At 38.9% G+C, this 20,098-nt stretch overlaps 5 protein-coding genes across 8 annotated transcripts in view; 2 read left to right on the plus strand and 3 right to left on the minus strand.

The window, feature by feature from the left end:
• xpot (exportin, tRNA (nuclear export receptor for tRNAs)) overlaps positions 1-2,574 on the plus strand; it is a 22,692-nt gene extending 20,118 nt beyond the window's left edge. For both annotated transcript variants that reach the window (XM_081363790.1, XM_081363791.1), the window contains exons 24-25: positions 982-1,038; positions 1,132-2,574. In XM_081363790.1, the coding sequence (XP_081219916.1) occupies positions 982-1,038; positions 1,132-1,158 (84 nt within the window). In that variant the 3' untranslated portion in view covers positions 1,159-2,574. The remainder of the gene's footprint in view (positions 1-981; positions 1,039-1,131) is intronic.
• ripply2 (ripply transcriptional repressor 2) overlaps positions 1-20,098 on the minus strand; it is a 486,302-nt gene that overhangs the window by 451,899 nt on the left and 14,305 nt on the right. The gene's annotated exons all lie outside the window — the stretch shown is intronic.
• Positions 1,585-12,414, minus strand: rtcb (RNA 2',3'-cyclic phosphate and 5'-OH ligase). The gene is made up of 12 exons (XM_081363792.1): positions 12,206-12,414; positions 11,980-12,058; positions 11,509-11,576; positions 10,930-11,029; positions 10,506-10,662; positions 9,341-9,497; positions 8,049-8,208; positions 7,156-7,331; positions 5,622-5,810; positions 4,928-5,038; positions 3,978-4,097; positions 1,585-2,883 (listed from the first exon to the last, which is right to left on the minus strand). The coding sequence occupies exons 1-12, from the start codon at positions 12,296-12,298 to the stop codon at positions 2,776-2,778; spliced, it is 1,518 nt and encodes a 505-aa protein (XP_081219918.1). The 5' UTR covers positions 12,299-12,414; the 3' UTR covers positions 1,585-2,775.
• Positions 11,893-19,548, plus strand: fbxo7 (F-box protein 7). Of its 3 annotated transcripts, XM_081363795.1 has the most exons (12): positions 11,987-12,109; positions 12,965-13,012; positions 13,095-13,124; positions 13,252-13,359; positions 13,854-14,046; positions 14,608-14,838; positions 15,735-15,879; positions 16,568-16,651; positions 17,178-17,273; positions 17,373-17,549; positions 17,648-17,694; positions 18,402-19,548. In XM_081363795.1, the coding sequence occupies exons 4-12, from the start codon at positions 13,253-13,255 to the stop codon at positions 18,702-18,704; spliced, it is 1,383 nt and encodes a 460-aa protein (XP_081219921.1). In that variant the 5' UTR covers positions 11,987-12,109; positions 12,965-13,012; positions 13,095-13,124; position 13,252; the 3' UTR covers positions 18,705-19,548. The 3 variants fall into 3 exon arrangements, with proteins under 3 accessions (XP_081219919.1, XP_081219920.1, XP_081219921.1); XM_081363793.1 differs by lacking the exon at positions 13,095-13,124 and having other exon boundaries at positions 11,893-12,109; XM_081363794.1 differs by lacking the exon at positions 13,095-13,124 and having other exon boundaries at positions 11,984-12,109; positions 12,968-13,012.
• Positions 19,256-20,098, minus strand: part of echdc3 (enoyl CoA hydratase domain containing 3) — a 6,298-nt gene continuing 5,455 nt past the window's right edge. Inside the window, exon 5 of the mRNA XM_081363796.1 lies at positions 19,256-19,912. Within this exon, the coding sequence (XP_081219922.1) occupies positions 19,580-19,912 (333 nt within the window). The 3' untranslated portion in view covers positions 19,256-19,579. The remainder of the gene's footprint in view (positions 19,913-20,098) is intronic.

Genomic DNA, 20,098 nt, shown 5'->3' on the forward strand with positions numbered 1-20,098 from the left:
TGATTTTTGCGACATGGAAAATCGTGGAATCCAGTCATAAAAATGTTTTTCCCCATTTCATTTGAGAAAACTATTGTCACACTCAAACTCAAAGCTCTTCACGACAACCCAGGAAAAAATAAAAGTTCGGCTTTACTTTAAGAAATTGTTACAAAAAATATACAGAATTTACCTCTCAAAGTAATAATATAATTATTAAAAAATAATAAAATCTTTATTCTAAGAAATATCAAAAAAATTTATTAAAGTGCTGCGCAACAGAGGTTTGCTTTTTAAAGTTTTCATTTGATTTAAATGAATGTTTTATGCCTTCATTTGATTACCATTGTTTTTGACATTACATTTATATTAAATCATGAATCCAGAAACATTTAATTAGACAACATGGACAACATTTCATATGGCCCTATTAATGGTGTAGTTTTAACAATTTATTAAATTGTCCCTTTTTATTTTATCCCTTAAAACTCATCTTTGATCACATTTAAACGTTTTTCCTTGAAAAGAAATTTGTCATGCCTTAAAATATCTTGAATGTAACTCGACACCCTTGCCTCATTTAGTATGCGTGGTTCTATGAAAATGCAAATTAGCCCCGCCTCCACTCACTCAGCTCAGAGATCCACTGGTTGTCGATCACACTTTGATCTGATTGGTCACCAAGGCCGATATATCGGTCTCAGCAATGACTGTATACTCAGCAATGCTGTCGTCTTATGAATTTACACATGGTTTGTCTTTAAGCACATTAAAAACACCACATACACAAACAACATTAAAAACAAAATTTTCAACCACAGGGGGACCATCTAGATTTTAACACTTTTTTTTGTTACTTAAGTTATGGCAACAATATGTATTTGATGGTATTAGTCGTAAATATCGAGCCTTCTAAAAGAAAGACTGATTTAGAGTGCAGTATTATGATGCCACTTTTATTTTGGTCAAATATCTGATTTATTTAAACTTTTTTCTTCTTAGGAACTGTGTCAAGTGCTTCAGCAGCCGGACGTTAAGGTTCTGAAGAACTACATGAAGGTATTTCAGGGGCTTTATAGTTGAAACACTTAATTCATGTTGTTATCAGAGATCATTAAATGTTTTAACATGCCGTTTCCTGTGTGTGTGTAGGTTTTCTTCCAGCAGGCCAAACTTTAAAACTGGAATTGTCAAGCGGAGCGTTTCAGGGGCTCGGCAGTCGACGCCACTTACAGACCACCATAATGACAGAGCTTAGCATAGGAGCTACTTTTGCACTTAAAGAAGCTTAACCACACCCACGGACATGGAGTCACGTAGGGATTGGCTGTCACGTGACAGTGACCACGCCCCCACACTGACCTTGGCCCAATCAAGAGTTGTGCTCTCCATTGGAGGTTCAGCCACCTGGACTGGTCTGCGATTGGACAGGACGGAGAGTAGGTGGGGTTTGTGAGGGTGGGCGGGGCTTCAGTCCTGGACAGAATTTCAAGGGAAAGTCACGAGTTTAATGCTTTTCCATTGAAATATGCTAATTGTTTGGAAATATGACTTAAATGTTACAGAAAATTACTAGAATGAATTTAATGAAATGTTTATTTTTTTGTGTGCGCTTGAGAAATCCGGATTTTTCTCAACTTTCAGCTTAAGAAGGGCAGATTTAATTTAATTTTTTTTTACTTCCAGAAATGAAGCATAGGTTTTAGTTTGACGTGACGAGGTTAACAAATGGAAGTGCTCTTGATGTGGGCTCAACCTGGCAAATCATTTTAGGGCTTTGCATTTATTTTCAGTTTAAGGTAATAAACTGCTAATTTATCAGCAATCCCCCAGTTTTCCATAAATAACGTGTACCACGGCATTCCCATCAGAGCTGTACTGTAACTGCATATCATTTCAGAACAAACTCAACACTAAATGTTTATCGGCTCCGTCACAGTCTTGCGATTCGCTGTCGTTTAAGCCCGTTTGAAATATGCAATACGTGTAATGTTACTGACTGTGAAAATACCACGAGGTGGTTTGATCCTTGGATCTGCAGTGCGCATGTCTCAGTTAGGAAACGCTGCTAGGAATCATTTTGTTGGAACATTTATCTTAAACTCTCACCATAGAGTCTATCTGACGTGCATTTGCGCCAGTCTCTTCTGTTAGAATGATGTTTTTGACAATCTGTGTTTGATTTTGTGAGACACTGCACATGTATTAACCCTTTCGTCCCTGGATCCCACTTCAGATACGGACACATGGAAAGTTCGGGCCGATTCAACTTAAATCACACTTGAGAATCATGATGGGGAAAAAGGTATCCCAATATAAATGGAGGAAGCACTTTCCCATAAACTGAAATGTATTAGACTGACTGTTCTCTCAAAGCCCATGAGTCTTTGCTTCAGACTTGCTGTGATTTACCCAACACACACCTGTTACTCAGTCCTGCTCGTCAAGCCCACTGTGTTTATGCCAAATAAGAGGAGAGAAAGACGTGAAAGGTAGACTGTGTAAACTTGATTTATTTTTGATATGCTGGGACACGCCCCTCTCACTCCCTTTTGTGGATCTTTTGTCATGACCAATAAAGTATTTACTAATCTCAGTCTGATCTCCAGCTGTAGTGGATTCTGACCAACGTGAACGTGCTGATTTAAATTAACCTTTAACCCGAAACAAAACTAACACTGATGTGAGCCACTCCCCCTTCATAAGTGCAGAAATGTGAGACTCAATCGAATCTTCAGTCTTTAATCCTGATTGCGTTCAGGATTTAGGGCCTTTCTCCGCCTTCGCCACGACGCTTTAACCTTTAATCACAGCGATGGGTCGGAGCTTGATGGCCTTTCTACTGATGCCGGCGTCATGGCACGTGTTCACCACATCTGTGACGTTCTTGTAGGATTCAGGAGCCTGATGTGCAAGACAACACGTGTTAAAAGCGTGCATTGAGATTTAATGTTTTCAAACGGCTATTCTACTTTTCAGCTTTTTTGGAGGCTTACAAATGAGTTGATTAAAGAGGTCATGACATTTTAATGTTCCTTGAGGTTCACTTCTAAATGTTAAACATGTTATGTTATTTTCAATCTTCATTCTGACCCTCTGTCTGAAAACAGCCAGTTATGATTGGCTAACGACAGATTATCCATAGTTTACAGATGAAGCATTATGAAATCATTTACTTGCCGTTTATAATGTGGATGTTTTAATGGTACAAAGACCTCTTATTTCAAATGATAAAGGCAAGTTTGATTTCTCATATCATGACCCCTTTAATAAAACAAAAGAACCGAATGAAACTTCCAGTTTAACATCTATTCTACTGGATCAGTTCTTCAATCCTGGGTCTACTAATAAAGGTTAAGCTTAACAGTTAAACAAAACTGGAATTACAAAGATAAATACATTTGTTCCCATTTAAGTCACAAAAGTTGAATATAATAGCATACATTTATTCAATGCATTTTATTCTAGGATGATTATTGAAAAAATAAATATCGTGTCTTCAAATATAAAAAGCAAACTGCTGATTTAACACTATTCTACAAGCTTAACAGTTAAAATAAGGCCACAAAGCAACTTAAAATATAATTGACTTTGCATTTAAAATAATAAAACTATCATACAAATCTAAAGAAATAAAACAATTGTTTCTGCTCTTTGGAATGGACTTAGAAATCTACTAATAAGTGATAGTTAACAGTTAAAAAAAATTTTATTTGTGACCATTTTGTGTTAATTAAATTAAATATTTGTAATAAAATATAATGCAACCAATGCATTTAAAAAGAAAGTATCACCTGAATGTATTAGAATATCTATCTTGTAATAGCCTGAAATGTCTTATATAGTTTTTTAATCGTATGAATTGGTTTATTCTGTTTTCGCTATGAAATTAGCCTTGTTGCTGACATGGCGTAAATGCATAAAATATACTTTTTTTCTGTGGTTTTGGATCTTTAATTTAAATAAAAGTAACCAAAACGAGAGTGGACCGGTCTCACCTCCTCCATCACCAGCTTTGGTGACGCGACTCTGATGGCGATGCCCATGTCTGCCAGTTTATCCAGAACATCCTGGAAGTCGATGTTGCGTCTGGATTTGGCTCTGGATAGAGCTCGACCCTACAGCGTTCACAAACACACATCAGTGTTAGCGGCCCCTAAGTTAATAACTAATGATCTTTGCAACGGAAGTGAATCAATCAAAACTAACTTTATCTGGACAATAACTTTATTCTAGATCTGCTGTAAAGCCTAAACAATCTCTGTTACTTTAATCTTATCGCTGTAAAGCTGCTGTGAAACCATTCAATTCACATTTATTTGTATAGCGCTTTTCACAATACACATCATTTCAAAGCAGCTTTACAGAAAATGCATGAGTCCACATTACAATTTAGAGCAGGGGTGCCCTGCTCCTGCCGATCGACTGTCCTGCACGCGATTTTTTTTTTTTTGCAGGGTGGTAGCGGAAAACTCATTAATATTCATTAGGGAAGTCATCCCTGATTGGTCTTAACCCCAGTGACGGGTAGGTTTAGGGGCGGGGTTGGGGTAGGTCATCAGACCAATCAGGGATGACTTACCTAATGAATATTAATGAGTTTTCTGCTACCACCCTGCAAAAAATTTTTTCGCGTCCTGCACAGTTCATCTCCAGCCCTAATCAAACACACCTGCCTTTAATTTTCAAGTGACCCTAAAGACCTTAATTGGTTGCTTCAGGTGTGTTTGATTAGGGTTGGAGATGAACTGTGCAGGACAGTCGATCAGCAGGAGCAGAGTGATCTCATGTATGTATTTCATAAATGTGTGATAGTAATGAATGCTTGTTTAACAAATGATTATGACATTTAGAGAGTATAGCATGGGTGCATGTCAACAGTCTATATTGAGACTTGACATGTAAGCTAGTGTTAGAATCGCTGCTACACACTCCTCGGGTCACTCACCGCTCCGTGACACGTGGTGCCGAACGTCTCGGTCATGCCCTGCTCTGTGCCCGTCAGCACGTAACTGCAGGTGCCCATGGTTCCCCCGATCAGAACCGGCTGGCCCGTCAGCTGGAGGACAGGAGAAAACATTAGGAAGAAGGTCTTGCACATTCACAAGTAAGAAGAATTGAAATAAAAAGTACATTGTTTTCTTGTTTGATTCCGTTCATAGACAAACCAAAAATATATAATATAATTTATTGTTTTACTAGTGTGCAGGCCACTATAGTTGATTTATGTGAGGAGAGCAAAATAAAGTAAACTGTGACATATTATACCCAAAAATTCTTAATACAGCGACTACCAGTAAATATAAAAATTTGGAACAAAAAGGACTGTTGTAGTCATGTTTTGCTGAAGTGTGTTGTCTTTAATTGCTAATGCTCTTTTTACACACAGGCTGAACACAATGAAGCATTGCTTGGTGATTGGTTGAGCTAAACTGGTATTATCTAATTGTGTAGTTAAATTTAACAGCTGACAGATATTCAACATAATTCATGTGTGAGACAGTCTAACAGAAGGACGGACAAAACCAGTCAAATATCAACTGAGTTCTGCTCATGTTTCATTACCGTTCTCTAAACTATAGCGAATAAACTGATAATGTGAGAAATGTTGAAGGTGTCTGGATGAAGGTTTGCTCACACACCTGATAGTCGACGGGTATGAGCGGATGGTGTGGTGGAAACGCCCGTGTCGAGCCCTTCCGGTGCACGAGAAGCGTCTTCTGTTTGCCGTCCACCATGTGCTCTTCCACCTTGGCGATGTTGTGCGAGACGTCGTAGATGACGTGCATGTCCAGGTCGTCTGGTGTCGTGGTGAAGACTTTAGAGAAGGCCTGCAGTGAAGGTCAGTACGGACACGTTCAACAGCAAAACCTGCGACACGTGCTTCAGACACGGCACATTATGCTAATGTCCTGTAGGCACACTGTATCCCACAATGCAATAGTAACACTACCAAAAGTTAAAGTCCCCCTGTGGTGTAAATCCAGCTTTTAATGTTGTTTGTGTGTCTATGTGGTGTTTTTAATATGCAAACCATGTGTAAATTCATAAGTCGACAGCATTGCTGAGTGTTTCCTCCTTAAAACTGCAGTGAACCAAAGACGCTTTGAAATCGCTGGTGTTTCTGACGTCACAAACTACCTTGTAACCAATCAGATCGATGTGTGATCGTCAACCAGTGGATCTCTGAGCTGAGTGAGTGGAGGCGGGGATCATTTGCATATTAATAGAACCACGCATACTAAATGAGGAAAGGGTGTCGAGTTACATTCAAGATATTTTAAGGCATGACGAATTTTTTTAAAGGAAAAAACGTTTAAATGTAATTTTGGTGATCAAAGATGAGTTTTAAGGGATAAAATGATTGACTACAGGGGGACTTTAAACAAATGATGCTTCTAAAAGTTCATAAAGCGAGAGTTAAACTAATCTATATGAATTTAGTGGTTTAATCCAAATTTTAAAAGAGACCCGATCGCTTTATATGATGAAGAGATTGAATTTAGGCTTTTATTCACATAAACTTCGATCAACAAACTCAAACATTTTCCATGTATGAACGTCTTGAGAGTTCTGGGTGAATAGACTTTCAATGGAGGGACAGAAATCTCTCAGATTTCATTAAAAATATCCTAATATGCGTTTCGAAGATGACGACATGAGGGAGTAAATGACCATTTAATTTTTTGTGTGAACTATCCCTTTAAAGGTGCTTTGTGTAATATTTACAGAAATGCAATATAATATACATCACTGTTTTCAGTGGTGTATAAAGACCTTAATTAATGAACCGTTATGTTTTCATTAGCTTAGAATGAGCCATTTCTCTCTACACACACCGCCGGTCCGCTTACATTGAAATAGCAATTTTGCGCCACTGTTTCTACAGGAGCCCTAAACGGACAAACTACTACAAAGCGCGTTTCGTCACCATGTTGTTCTTCGTGCAAAGAATAATTAATTACTGAATAATCAAGTAAACCTAATTTCTTCATTTATCTTCATAAAGAAACCTCATTGCTGAACTGGCTACTCTGCCGTCTCAGATGACGACATCACTTCCTGTCGCCACAGTAACTTCTGTCGGTTGCAATTTGTAAGCTCACCACTAGATGCCGCTAAAAACCACACACTGCACCTTTAAGACGTGTTCTCCTGACGAGTGTTTGAGCTGACCTGTCGGGTGAGGAAGGTCATGGAGGATCGGTTGACCCAGGCGTAGTTCCCGGCGGCCGCCATGCCCTTCAGATAGTCCTGACCCTCGGGAGACGAGATGCGGGCGCAGGCCAGCTGACGGTCGTTTACCACGATCTGATCTCGCTTCATCGCCTTCTCCATGGCAACCAGAGCATCTAAACAAAAATACAAAAATAATTACTGCGTTAAGGGCCTTCGCGTTTTTTCGTATTCGTCATTCGGTGGCTCTGAATTGTCAAAACACCTCAAAATGCTTGCTACGAAAACACAGAAAATCAAACCCAATCCAAATTATTTTTATGATGGGTGAAGTTTCAGAGGCAGTGTGTAAACGTGACTGACAACGCAAGGTCGTATTTATATTTTAATGTGCGAAAATTTCAGACTCTTTTTTTTTTATTCATGCATCTCAAACTCTTGACCAAAATAACTTCCACTCCCTCTTGCAGAGACTCTTCTCTGATGACGAGGGCGGGGCAACCTGTCACGCACATGAGATCCACCAATAGAAGGGTGGGAAATAAAGGGGCGGGGCCTGGTTGAGTTAGTTAGTAGTGTGTTAAACTGGTGGTTATGGAAAGGGGCGGGACATTTCCTAAACACACTCGAAGCGCTCGACCAATCACAACACACTGCTCCAGCCGACCAATCAGAGCACAGTGTGCTTTTCAGAAGGAGGGGCTTCATAGAGACAGGAACTAAACAGAGCGTTACTGACAGACTGGGAAAAGAGGAGCCGCAACAATGGAGAATATGAGGAGAATAGTCAACATTCAAGCAGGAAAACCTGTTCTAGTAGAGCCTGAAAACAAGAGTATGTGAGAGCATTATATGGCCTCTTTAAATTCAGCCACAGATCAGTTGATGCTCACCTGTCGCCACCTGGTGGCCGAGGCCTCGACTGCCGCTGTGGATCATCACACACACCTGCCCCTTGTGGTCGATGCCCATCTTCTTCGCGGCGTAATCATTATAGATCTCGTCCACCACCTGAATCTCGGCGTAGTGATTTCCTGCACCCAGCGTCCCCAACTACACCACAGCAAGAGAACAAGGCCTTATACTAGAGCTGCACCCAGTCTTCATTTAGGCAAGAACCAAAACACATTTAATAATCAATTAATGAATCAAATACAGAAACATTTAAATGTCTTTATATCAACTTCTTAATGATGTTTCTACTCCATCTCGTAGTTGAAATATAAACATTTAAATAGTGCAGTTGTAATAACTTTTAGATTTATTCAAACGTACATTAAATAATAAAGACAACAGGTTAAGTAAAAATATAATGAATGTTTTATGGTGTTATTCTGTTCTAGTTTATAGACCTTGATTGGCTCTCCTGAAGTAAATGAAACGTCACGTGACGTTCAGGGTTTGACATTCACTTTTTCACTCACCGGCCAATTTAGCTACTAAATATAAGTTACCGGCCATTCAGGACTTCTACTAGCCAAAAAAAATAAAAAAAATTGATTCACTACATCACAGCTTATATACATGTTATAAAATTTGGATTTCATACACTGATTTCTTATTCAAACAGAATCCTGTCATCCAGCATCTCTTCCTCTTTCATCCTCATCACCATAAATGTGTTTTAGGTGCCCAGATTAATACAGTACAAAGAACATTAAAAAAAAGTAGGACTTTAGAAAATAATAATGTCTTTTCTGTTCACCAAATGCTTTATAATCTTCGCTATTGCTTCAAAGCAAATTAACAAGTGTTTCGTTATGTGTTGCGTAGTGACGAGTGTGTTCAAGTAAGCAGATATGAGCAGATTATGTGCAATACGCTGTATTTAATATATCATGATGACTCACGAGTATTTGCACTAAATCTGCGCAGATTTGTCTGACACGAACTTCCCAGCAAAGTGAGCGAACATAAGTAACACGCCAAATTGGCTCGTGATTTGACAGCGTTTCCCGCCACTGTTCATTTCAAACCCTGGTGACATTAACAAGCGGTCTCTCCGCAGCCGAAACCTGATCCATCGATCACATGATGTTTCTGTCAATGACTTCGGCCCTCCAAAACAGTTTCAAATTCTTTTTTTTGGTTACTCTAGCCTCTATACAACCGTAAAACACACAAGCACTGAGTCTGATGTGAATGTTTTGCTGCAGTTTTTGTAAGTGTGTGTGTGTGTGTGTACCTGTGGCAGTCCTCTCTTCTTGGCTTTGGACGAGACTTTGTTGGGATCGGCCTGCAGCATTCGGCCGTATTCCTCACAGTGTTCCTTATCCTCGGCCCAGGCGTATCCCTCCCTCAGCGACCAGTCAACTCCCATCTCTAGAGCCTCCTCCAGATCTCTACACACACACACACACACATACACATGCGTACTTAGAGCTAGTTTTACATGTCCTGAGTGTGAGACACTGTTATTTTAGTATTATTTATATACTATTTGAATTAGTAATATGTTCTTTTTTTATCTAGCAGCATAAACGCATCTTTTTGCATCATCCGGCGGAATTTTAACCGCTCCAGGACTTTTATAAAAACTACAGACCAAACTGCTGCATTTTGGGAGTTTCACTAGAAAAATCTCTTTCTCTGATTTCTCTAGTCATGTAGCACTGATAAAAAAAAACAATTATATACACACACAATTAAAGGAGTTAAACATTTAAGAAGTATTAACATAATTATGATTATGTATTAGGATATTCCTCATTGAGAAACTACATTATTACTATGGCGATGTTATATATGCAGCGATGTTAAAATTCTGGCCAATACCGATAACCAATAAATCTAAATTTTTATATAATTTTTGAGAGCCTGGTTACAAAAACAAAATCCATGTCCCAAGCACACAATTACAACTAAGTTTATTATAATTTTATGTAGCCTATATGACAGACTTGAATGGTAGTGAATATTACATGCGACTGAAAAAGTTCATGTTTGAGTATCAGAAGAGTAAAACATTAGCACATGTTGCACTTCACTGTATTTTCCTTTTTGATTCCAATCATATTTCAAGCAATTCAACAGTGCGCATCTGAAGCGTCTCAGCTGAAGGAAATAAACAATTCGGCTTATATTATATATATATATATATATATATATATATATATATATAGGCCAAATTTTCTTATCGGGACGATTACGATAACATTGAAAATGAACATATATATCGGCCGATATCGACATGGTGGCCGATATATATCGTGCATCCCTAGTTTTTACCCCATTTTATTTAATGCATTAAACATCTGGATACCCGGCTGTTGCCAAGTAAGTTAAGAAGAAATAAACGAGAAAGACGACAGCTTTCTTGAGCTAGTGTAATGGGGAATGACAGTGTTTACTTTGCACCCATCGGAATGACGCCCTTGGATCCGACTCCGACGGGAATGTGGTCAAACATGGACTGGGCCAGCTGCTCCTTCACCGGCTGCACGTCGCACTCATCCAGGTTCGTCCGCAGGAGTCGCACGCCACAGTTAATGTCAAACCCCACTCCACCTGCGCAAAACACACACACACCATGAGTCAGTTCAATTTAAACGTAGAAAGTTAATTTCAAACCTTGTAGAAAAGTTTAATTTTCAAGTCATATTCTTCTATTGTAGCAAAAAGGGTTTTTGCATTTTTACTTTTCATCATTTTAAGGGCATTTTTATAAGAAAGAAACTCAGTGAAATACACAGAACTTAGGGTTTACTTTCAGATATTCAGATTTGTGTATGTAAAATTGAACTAGAATAAGGATGAGGCGGATCCATCACGTACCGGGAGAGACCACAGCATCCGGGTTTGACATGTCAAACGCAGCCATGTTTCCGATGGCGAACCCGTATCCGGAGTGGACGTCGGGTAAGCCGATCGACCGCTGCAAAACAGACGTACACCAGGAAACCGTGAGCAGCGATGCATGGAGCAGTGAACACACTGAGCTGACAGAGCACTGCTAAATTATATTATTTAAAATGATGGGGGAAAAAACTAAAATGTATACTCTCTCTTATGCACCTAACTTTTAATCTAAAATCAAATATCTATGTTGTCGGTCAACGACCCATCTGTTCAAATGCACCCCCATTTTGGTAATTAATACACGACAGTTGACCTACGACAGTTAAACACCTTCTGAAAGTCAAAGTAGTAGCTTTATATAGTAGATATTTATAAATTATAGTTATTGATTGATAATAACTGACAAATACATTTTTTCAGATTTATATTTGTTTTGCTAGGGACTTTGATTTTGACAATCTCGAGTTTCTGCGCTACTGTGTTTATGTTTTTTGTTGTTGTTGAAAGCAAGGTTATGTATTTCATGTGATGATAAATCCTGCTAATTTAACTCACATGTACGATTCCCGGCAGGGCGGCAACGTTTCCGATTTGCTTCATAGCGGGTAAGAAACCCCCAAACCCTGTGAAAACACATCAAGAGTATCGTTCACTAATACTGACTCACAGTTTATATGTTCTATTCAAATGAGCAATTACAATTTCTGCTGGCTAAAACAATGCGCTAATGTGTTATGTCATATTATCATGAATTTTGTACTTCATAACCATTTCTGGGATAATTTACCCCACACATAATGTTAATGAACCTTGAGTCTGGGCACAAGGTGTGTTTTATGACTATGATTGACAGGCGTGTTTGATTATTGAGTTCCTGAAGTATTTATTTTCTAAGCCAATCAGCTTTGAGATTAATCACCATGTTACAAACTTTGATTTAGGGCAAAAAGTACTATGTAAATTAACTTCTTCACACTACTGTTATAATGTTTGTACAAATGGGTTAGTAAAGCACCGTGACGTCACCTCCACCGCGACAGGCGTTCCTCAGCTCCTCGAACATCAGCTTCTCCAGTGGATCATTGACATAGAAAATGCCCTCCACCTGAGGATCAAACATCATTCGACATTTAATTCAGTCAGACACAAACTACTAGTAAGTTTGTTATTGATGTAATGATCAGATTCTCTATATGCGTCACTGAATCATAAGTGTAACGTTACACGTTTGCGTTTCTGACACGTGATTTACCTGCATATTAGGCACGAAGCCCTTCTTAATGCGCCAGCAGTTTTTGTGGACTTTATCCAGATACTGAAGCTCATCGTTATACGTGCGACTCATTTTAAAATGAAATTAATGAACGCACTTGTTTTGACACGCTTCTCCGGTTCTTCCACTTCTTCTTCTGTTGGCTTTTATATAGACTGTCGCGGGTTTGATGATGTTCAGCGCCGCCTAACGTTCCAAAAGGTTATTGCAATTAATGTAGTAAATGGAGAATAATTTGTATAAACTTACAACAAATGGGGCAGTGAACACGGGATGAAGCTGACAAAGCACTGTAATAACGAGTAGGGTTAGGGTTAGGGTTATATTTTTAAATTATATTTAAAAGCACAGAAAATGCACACTTTCAATGGACCGTTTCCACTGACAGTGATGATGACGCGTTTTAACCATGGTTTTAACGGTCATTCTGTATCGTAAACCCTGCGTTTTATATCATAAGTTTTTTATATTTTCATTTTTTTAAAATGTATTTACATATATAACACTATATTTTGTGTTATATTACCTTTGCATCAAATTACAAAAAAAGACTACCTTGTCGTCTTGTTGCTGTATATATTAGATATTTATAAATAAATATTTATAGACTGTAATTTATACATTTAAATACATACTGACTATTTGATTGACAAATAATGTTATGAAACTTGACAATGAGTTGGCAGATTTATTAAAGAATGGCTAATGGGACTTTTATTTTGACACTCTCTCGCTCAGCAGTTTTGCTCGGCTGCAGATCCAGCGCTACTTTGACGTATCTGAAAGGTGAGTGTTGTTTACATTTGTTCAGTCTCGTTAATATTTAATTTAACACATTAATTCGAGGTTTTTCTTTTTGAATATGCAGTGGCACCGAACACTGAACTAAATTCAGCAGGTAACGGTGAAATATCACTTGTAGTTTAGCTGTTAGTGAAAGTAAAAGCGGTTCTGGAGATTTTCTGTGAAGTGAAAGCGAATCTACGGATCTGTTTTCATGTGTCATGGATCTGTTTTCTGTCTAGAATGAAGCTCCGGGTCCGAATCTACAAAGACACCAGGCGACTGGAACTGGACGGAGCAGAACCGACTCTCTCCGAGCTCAGAGTCCGGATCAGAGACACTCTGCTGGGGTGAGCTTTCATTAGGTGTCGTTTATGTGTTTCCAGTGGGTCATTTTAGTGCTTCAGTTAGGTGCCAAGATTACATTTCTACAAGTTTTCCATCTGTCACTGTTGTTTATATTTACTTATTCTTGTCTATACATCTTTTTATATATATATATATATTTGATGTACATACAATTGTAACGATACTTCTAAACATTTGATGCTGATTATTATTATTATTAGCTGGATTTTCCACATGAGTTTGGTTTGATAGTATTGCACAGATATAATGTTCACACTTTCATTTCTGCCCATCTGAAGCACTGGCAAGCCGTTTTGACTTTTACTCATTTCCAGGATATGAAGTGCTGATATCAACCATTCAATTTTCACTAGTTAAAATGATAATTCTTGATATCAGGAATCAGATTTCTACTAGTAACATCAGGAATTACATCTGGAATTGAATAAAAGTCAAAACGGCTTGCCATCTGTCATCTCTTTCTCTTTCTGTGCAGATCTGATGTGGAGTTCCGGCTGTCTCTGAACGGGACGGAGGAGCTTTTGGACACGGGACAGACGCTGTCCTCCGCTGGGGTTGTTTCTGGAGATATGATCAGTGTGATTTTGCCCCAGGGCAGCTCTCAGCAAACACAAACTGCCCCAGAAACCCCGAGTGGAGCAGAAAACACACCCGGCCCCAGCGAGGAGGTGAGATCCCACCCTCAAATAATGGACAGTAGGATTAAAATAATACAGTATCTCAGGACCATACAAACATAAACACACACACACATATATAGCCTACATATATAGAAATATTAGATATTGAAGTTTGTTAATGAAAGATTTAGAATTTAGTGCATTATACAAACTATAATATACACAAAATGTTGTGCATTCATTTGATTACCACTGTTTTTATTATTATAAAGTTGCATTAAATCATAGAATCTTGATGAATGAAACCAGTCAACATTGAATTTCTGAAAAGGCTCTATTATGGTTCAATTTAATACATTTTAAATTGTTAAAGTTTTATTATGCATTTGATTGGATTAGACATCCTTTTTGATTTGTGAACTTTTATTTTAAAAATGTAAACAGAAAACACATCATTTAGGAAAAATAAAACAAAAGCGATTTCCCAGGGCCCTAAAACTGCATTGCTGGGTTATTTTATAAGCAGCAACAACCAAAGAAAAGAAAGTGAAATGACAAACACCCTGATGGTGTGACTCTGTGTGTGTGTGTGTGTGTGTCCTGACTCAGGCCGGTGGCGCAGACAGCATGAGTGCGAGGGATGCTGGGATAGAGGAGTGGTTGGAGGACGAGGAGTGTGTGTCCGCTCCTCCACCGCTCCTGTGCTGTGAGACGGAGGAGGAGGGAGTGATTCCTCACACACTCGAGAGGCTCCTGGACTCAGCGACATGCAGAAACACATCAGACTGTCTGATGCTAGCGGCGCATTTACTGCTGCTGGAGACCGGCTTCCTTCCACAGGTCAGAGGTCACCTGATTCACCAATTCAGTTCATGTTTATTTGTATAGCGCTTTTCACAATACACATCATTTCAAAGCAGCTTTACAGAAAGTACACAAGTCTATATTACAATTTAGAGCGATCTGTCTAAGTTCTGTATTTCAGAAATGTACATATACAAAATCACAGTTAGCTAAAAAAAATTTAATTTGAACAATGTAGTAATTTAATGCAGATACAATGAGCTCATTAAAGTAATATAAAAATGTTTAAGTATTTGGTGGTGTTTGATATACACCACAGTGAAAGTAAAAGTCGTCTGTTTGAAAACATGTTTGACTTCCTTTTTTTCTTCATGACGTTCAGAAACGCTAATTTGTGAAGCGGTTAACTGCGCTATTTCTACTTTTCTTACTGTCAGAGAGTGAATTTGCAATTTGAATGTATTTTTAAAAAAGCTAATGTGTGTTATAAAAATATATATTTTTTTTTTTACAATAAGGTACCTAGAATTATTTATGGTAATTCGAAGTGCAAATGATAAGTTCCATGCGTTACACTTTACAATAAGGTTCATTAGTTAACATTAGTTAACATGAACTAAGAATGAACAATACTTCTACAGCATTTATTAATCTTAGTTAATATTAATTTCAACATTTACTAATACATTATGAAAATCATGCACTGTGAACTAACATGAACTAACAATGAACAGCTGGATTTTTATGAACTAACATTAACAAAGATACTGTAACAAATGTATTGCTCATTGTTAGTTCATGTTAGTTAATACATTAATGTTAACTAATGAACCTTATTGTAAAGTGTTACCGTTCCATGCATGTTTATTACTGCAATACGCCATATTACCGGCACGACTCATAAGTCTCACATCGGTTATTCTCTCTTTCAGGGTTCTAATGTGAACTCAGGCGAGATGCCGATTGGCTGGCGGGCGGCAGGGGGCGTGTACAGGCTTCAGTACGCCCACCCACTTCTGGAGAACAGCCTGGTGTCAGTGGTGTCTGTGCCGATGGGCCAAACGCTCGTCATTAATGGTGCGTTAATCTGCATTAGGGGTGGAACGGTTCATGAAAATAATCGTTCAGTCCACTTGTCACGGTTCGAGAGTCGAGACACGTGTGTATTGTTCGGGTCTGGTGTGTTTCTAAAGTACAATCATGACGTGTCGCCGTCGCGGCTGGTTAGGACAAAACTCTGATTAATATGGAAAAGCTTTTATATAACATGGCATACCTTTTATCGTGTCTGGTGTAACGGTGACAAGAAAGCCTATTCTTTTAATTTGGCAATAAGTGTTTTTGTTCGCAGCTACAATTTGTTTAAGGCCAACAGTTTTAAACCTTTTTACAAATAAATGAAAAGCCTGTTGAAATGAACAACATTTCCCCTTTTGCTGGATCAGAATCTCACAGATTTCATTTATGATCATTACAGTCTATTCCTAAGATCAAGCTGCCTCATTCTTTCAGTTTTCTGATTACATGACCTTGAGAATAACTTATTTTTTAAATACTGTAAATGGTATGTATTGTATGTATGGTATTTCTAAATTGTTAAAAAGGAAAAAACATTAACAATGTGTGCCGAATCTAACCGAAAACCGTGACCAGAGCCGAACGGAGGATTTTGTGAACCGTTCCAGCCCTAATCTGCACACAGCCGGTGTTATCGCTCAGCACTGTCTTCTCTCCGTTGAGGATTTGTCTGTGTGTTGTGAAACAGCTGTTTTTAAGATGGACAAGACTATGGAGAACTCTCGCAAGCTGGCGCTGAAGCCAGAGGCTTATGTGACCGCTGATTGGGCTGGTACGTTTATATTGCATTTAACATTATTCAATACAAGAGAAATGACCTGGATTGATTACTACAGAAGCTGATCCTTAAAGTCCTGATGAATCTTCCGTATTATTCCCAAGCACACAATTATAATGATGTTCTCATTATCATTTTATTTAGTCTATATGACAGGCTCCAATCATATTTCAAGCAATTTAAACCCATCATGTTGAACATCTGAAGAGTCTCAGCTGAAGGAAATAATACATTATTTGTCAGCTTTAATATATCGGCCAGATTTTCTTATCAGGCCGATAACATTAAGCCAATACCGATATGGTGGCCAATATATCATGGATCCCTAATATTTTGTCAACATTGGACAAAGATATTTTGATTACACATAACACTCAGACTTCTGAATTTCCACATGGTTTGTGTTAAAGCATATTAAAAACACCATTAAACGCTGGATTTTCACCACAGGGGGACTTTAAAGTGATTTTCTGTGGTAATCTCACTTTCATATTTAAGCTGAAGTTGTGTGTTTCCGCAGGCGGCAGCGCGGGCGTCGTCTACAGAGACTTAAGCAAACTGTCTCGTCTCTTTAAAGATCAGCTGGTGTATCCGCTCATGGCCGCTGCCAGACAGGGTGAGTATTCCTCTCGCAATGCGCTCAAACTGGTGCGTGTGTCCGTTCAGAGTGTTTGATGTGTGTGTGTGTGTGTGTGTGTGTGTGTGTGTTCTGCAGCGCTGGGTCTGCCGGCTCTGTTCGGTCTGGCTGTTCTTCCTCCTGAGCTCCTGTTGCGTGTGTTACGGCTCCTGGACGTCGTCTCTCTCGTCTCGCTGTCGGCTGTGTGCCGAGACCTGAACGTCGCTACCCAAGATCCTTCACTCTGGAGACACCTGCTGCACAGAGACTTTAGGGGTATATCTATCTAACCAGACACACAGCACACACAGTAACATTAAACACACATCAGACAGATGAAGTGTAACTGAGACGAGTGTTGTGTGGTTTTGCAGTGCGCTTTTCTGCAGGAAATCAACAGAGAGACACTGACTGGAAAGAGGTGAGCAAAACATCTGTCAATCATATCTAGAAACCATCTCTTATAGCATTGGCTCTCAATAATTAAAAAAATGTTTAAATTACTTATGATCATGTTCTGCAATATTATAATCAAAACATTCAATTAACCACATTAATGGCAATGTAATATTCAATTTAGCAATTTATTTATTTTCAATATCCTTATTAAAGGATTAATTGATTTTTCAATATCTATTTAATATCTATCACAATCTAAATTTTTTTTTTTAATCAGTAATCATATTTTTGATGCATATAAAAGACTTTGATTTTATGATGTAATGTAACAGCAAAATAAAAATTGAAACTGATAATAAGAGGAATTTAAATTTAGCAGTTTATTTATTTTCAATATAATTATGAAAGGAGTAATTTCTCACTGACCCTCGAGTCACCAAACAATCTAAAATGAATATTACATTCTTAATTTGATTACTTTTATAAATGCTATTCTAAACTCTTACCTCTGCTGAACTGTCCTTTATTCAGTCAATATTGAGTTGACTTGAGATGAATAATAACACAGTTGTGATAGTGCTGAATTGAACTCATTTCATAATTGATGAACTTTACATAATTGAGCTGAATAATTGACACCATCTCTTCAGAGAATTTGTCTCATATCTGATGAAGTTTGAAACAATCTGTATTGTATAAAGCTGACGTGACTTTTCGCTTTGCCCTCAGCTTTACAAAAAGAAGTATAAACAGAAGAATGTACACAGATGCCGCTTTTATCCACACCACGTTCCTCCAATTTTCCCTCTTTCCCCGTTCCCGTCCCCCCCGCTCCCGCTCCCGCTCCCGCTCTACCCTCCCGGCATCATCGGAGGAGACTACGACCAGTCACCTGTTCTTCTGCCCCGCCCACGCTTCGACCCCATTGGCCCACTCCCGGGTCATCTCCCCGGATTGAGCGTTCCCATTGGCCGACGGAATCTGCGTCCGGGAGGGAATCGACCAGCAGACGTCAGGAGAGGTTTCATTTGAGCTCCTAAAGACTTATGTTTCAAAACAAGTAGAGGATCAAATTATTTTGAAGATTTATTTGTGTGTGTTGTCCTTCATTAATTAAAGCATTCCTGGGACGTTCAGAGCAGCAAACGCATTTCAAGGGGTGGCTGATTTACTTTTCTAACTGTAGTTAGTGTGTAATGTTGCTGTTTGAGCATAAACAACATCTGCAAAGTTACGACGCTCAAAGCTCAGAGCAAAGGGAGATATTTGCTTTTACAGAAATCGCTTTTTAAGGACTACAACACACGGCTGGTAGAGACTACACCACATTCCTCCCTAAAATTTACATAAACCCGCCCCCGGAACACGATTTATAGATTATCATGACAGAATATGCTAATCAATGACTAGAAGATAGTTAACTACATCAGCTTCATAAATTAATCAACTAACCATTCAGAAACGTTGTCACTTCTTCTTCAGTCTCAATGTTTGTCTGACTCCGGTTTGAACATAAGGCTAAAAGTTTTTGAAATGTTCAGTGTGTGTCTGTGTGAGGTAATTAAAGCCGCAAACACACAAGAGCTGTTGTAGCTCCGCCCCCTGTGCCGGGAGCAGCAGCTCATTTGCATTTAAAGGCACAGACACAAAAACTGCTCAAAAAGTGACAATTGCTATATAAAGATATCTGTGGGGTATTTTGAGCTCAAACTTCACATACAGACTTGTTTTACATCTTGTGAAAATGGCATTATACCATCCCTTTAAAAATAGTAATAATTCACCCAAAAATGAACTATTCCCTTTATTAAGACATCACAGTTGAAGAAGCAAGATGTGTGTGAGTCATATAAACGTTCAATAAAAGGTTGCGAGTAGGTCTTGATTGTTTTGTTGTGTTTGTGGGGTCACATGTGTGCTTCCTCATCGGTGTTGCTCCACACAGGCCTGCGTTTCTCCAGGAACGCCCTGACGCCCTCCTGCCCGTCCCACAGCGCCAGGTTCTCCACCATGGCAGCAGAAGCACGAGCGTACGCCGCGTCCCGGCCCTCGGACATCTGTCTGTGAAACACACTCTTCCCGAGAGCCACCACGGGCCGGCTGCACTCACACACACGCCTGCCGATGGCCAGCGTCGTCTCCTCTAGCTGCTCCTCACACACCACTCTACTGACCAGCCCGTGAAGAAGAGCGTCCTGAGCCGAGATGGGGCGGCCCGTCAGCAGCATCTCCATGACCACCTGGAGACGGCGAGGGGACGGCATCATACTCTATTAGTATATTAGTATTAGCAACTTGTGTTTTAAAAAAACAATTATCAAAGTTTACGGTAAAATTGTAAATTACAACAATAATTTATTTTAGTCTTTCTTTATAATTGGTTAAAATAATAATTATTGTCATTGTATGGTTTGATAACAGTATTT

This window comes from Scardinius erythrophthalmus (assembly GCF_964197995.2).
Source record: "Scardinius erythrophthalmus genome assembly, chromosome: 4".
NCBI lineage: Eukaryota > Metazoa > Chordata > Actinopteri > Cypriniformes > Leuciscidae > Scardinius > Scardinius erythrophthalmus.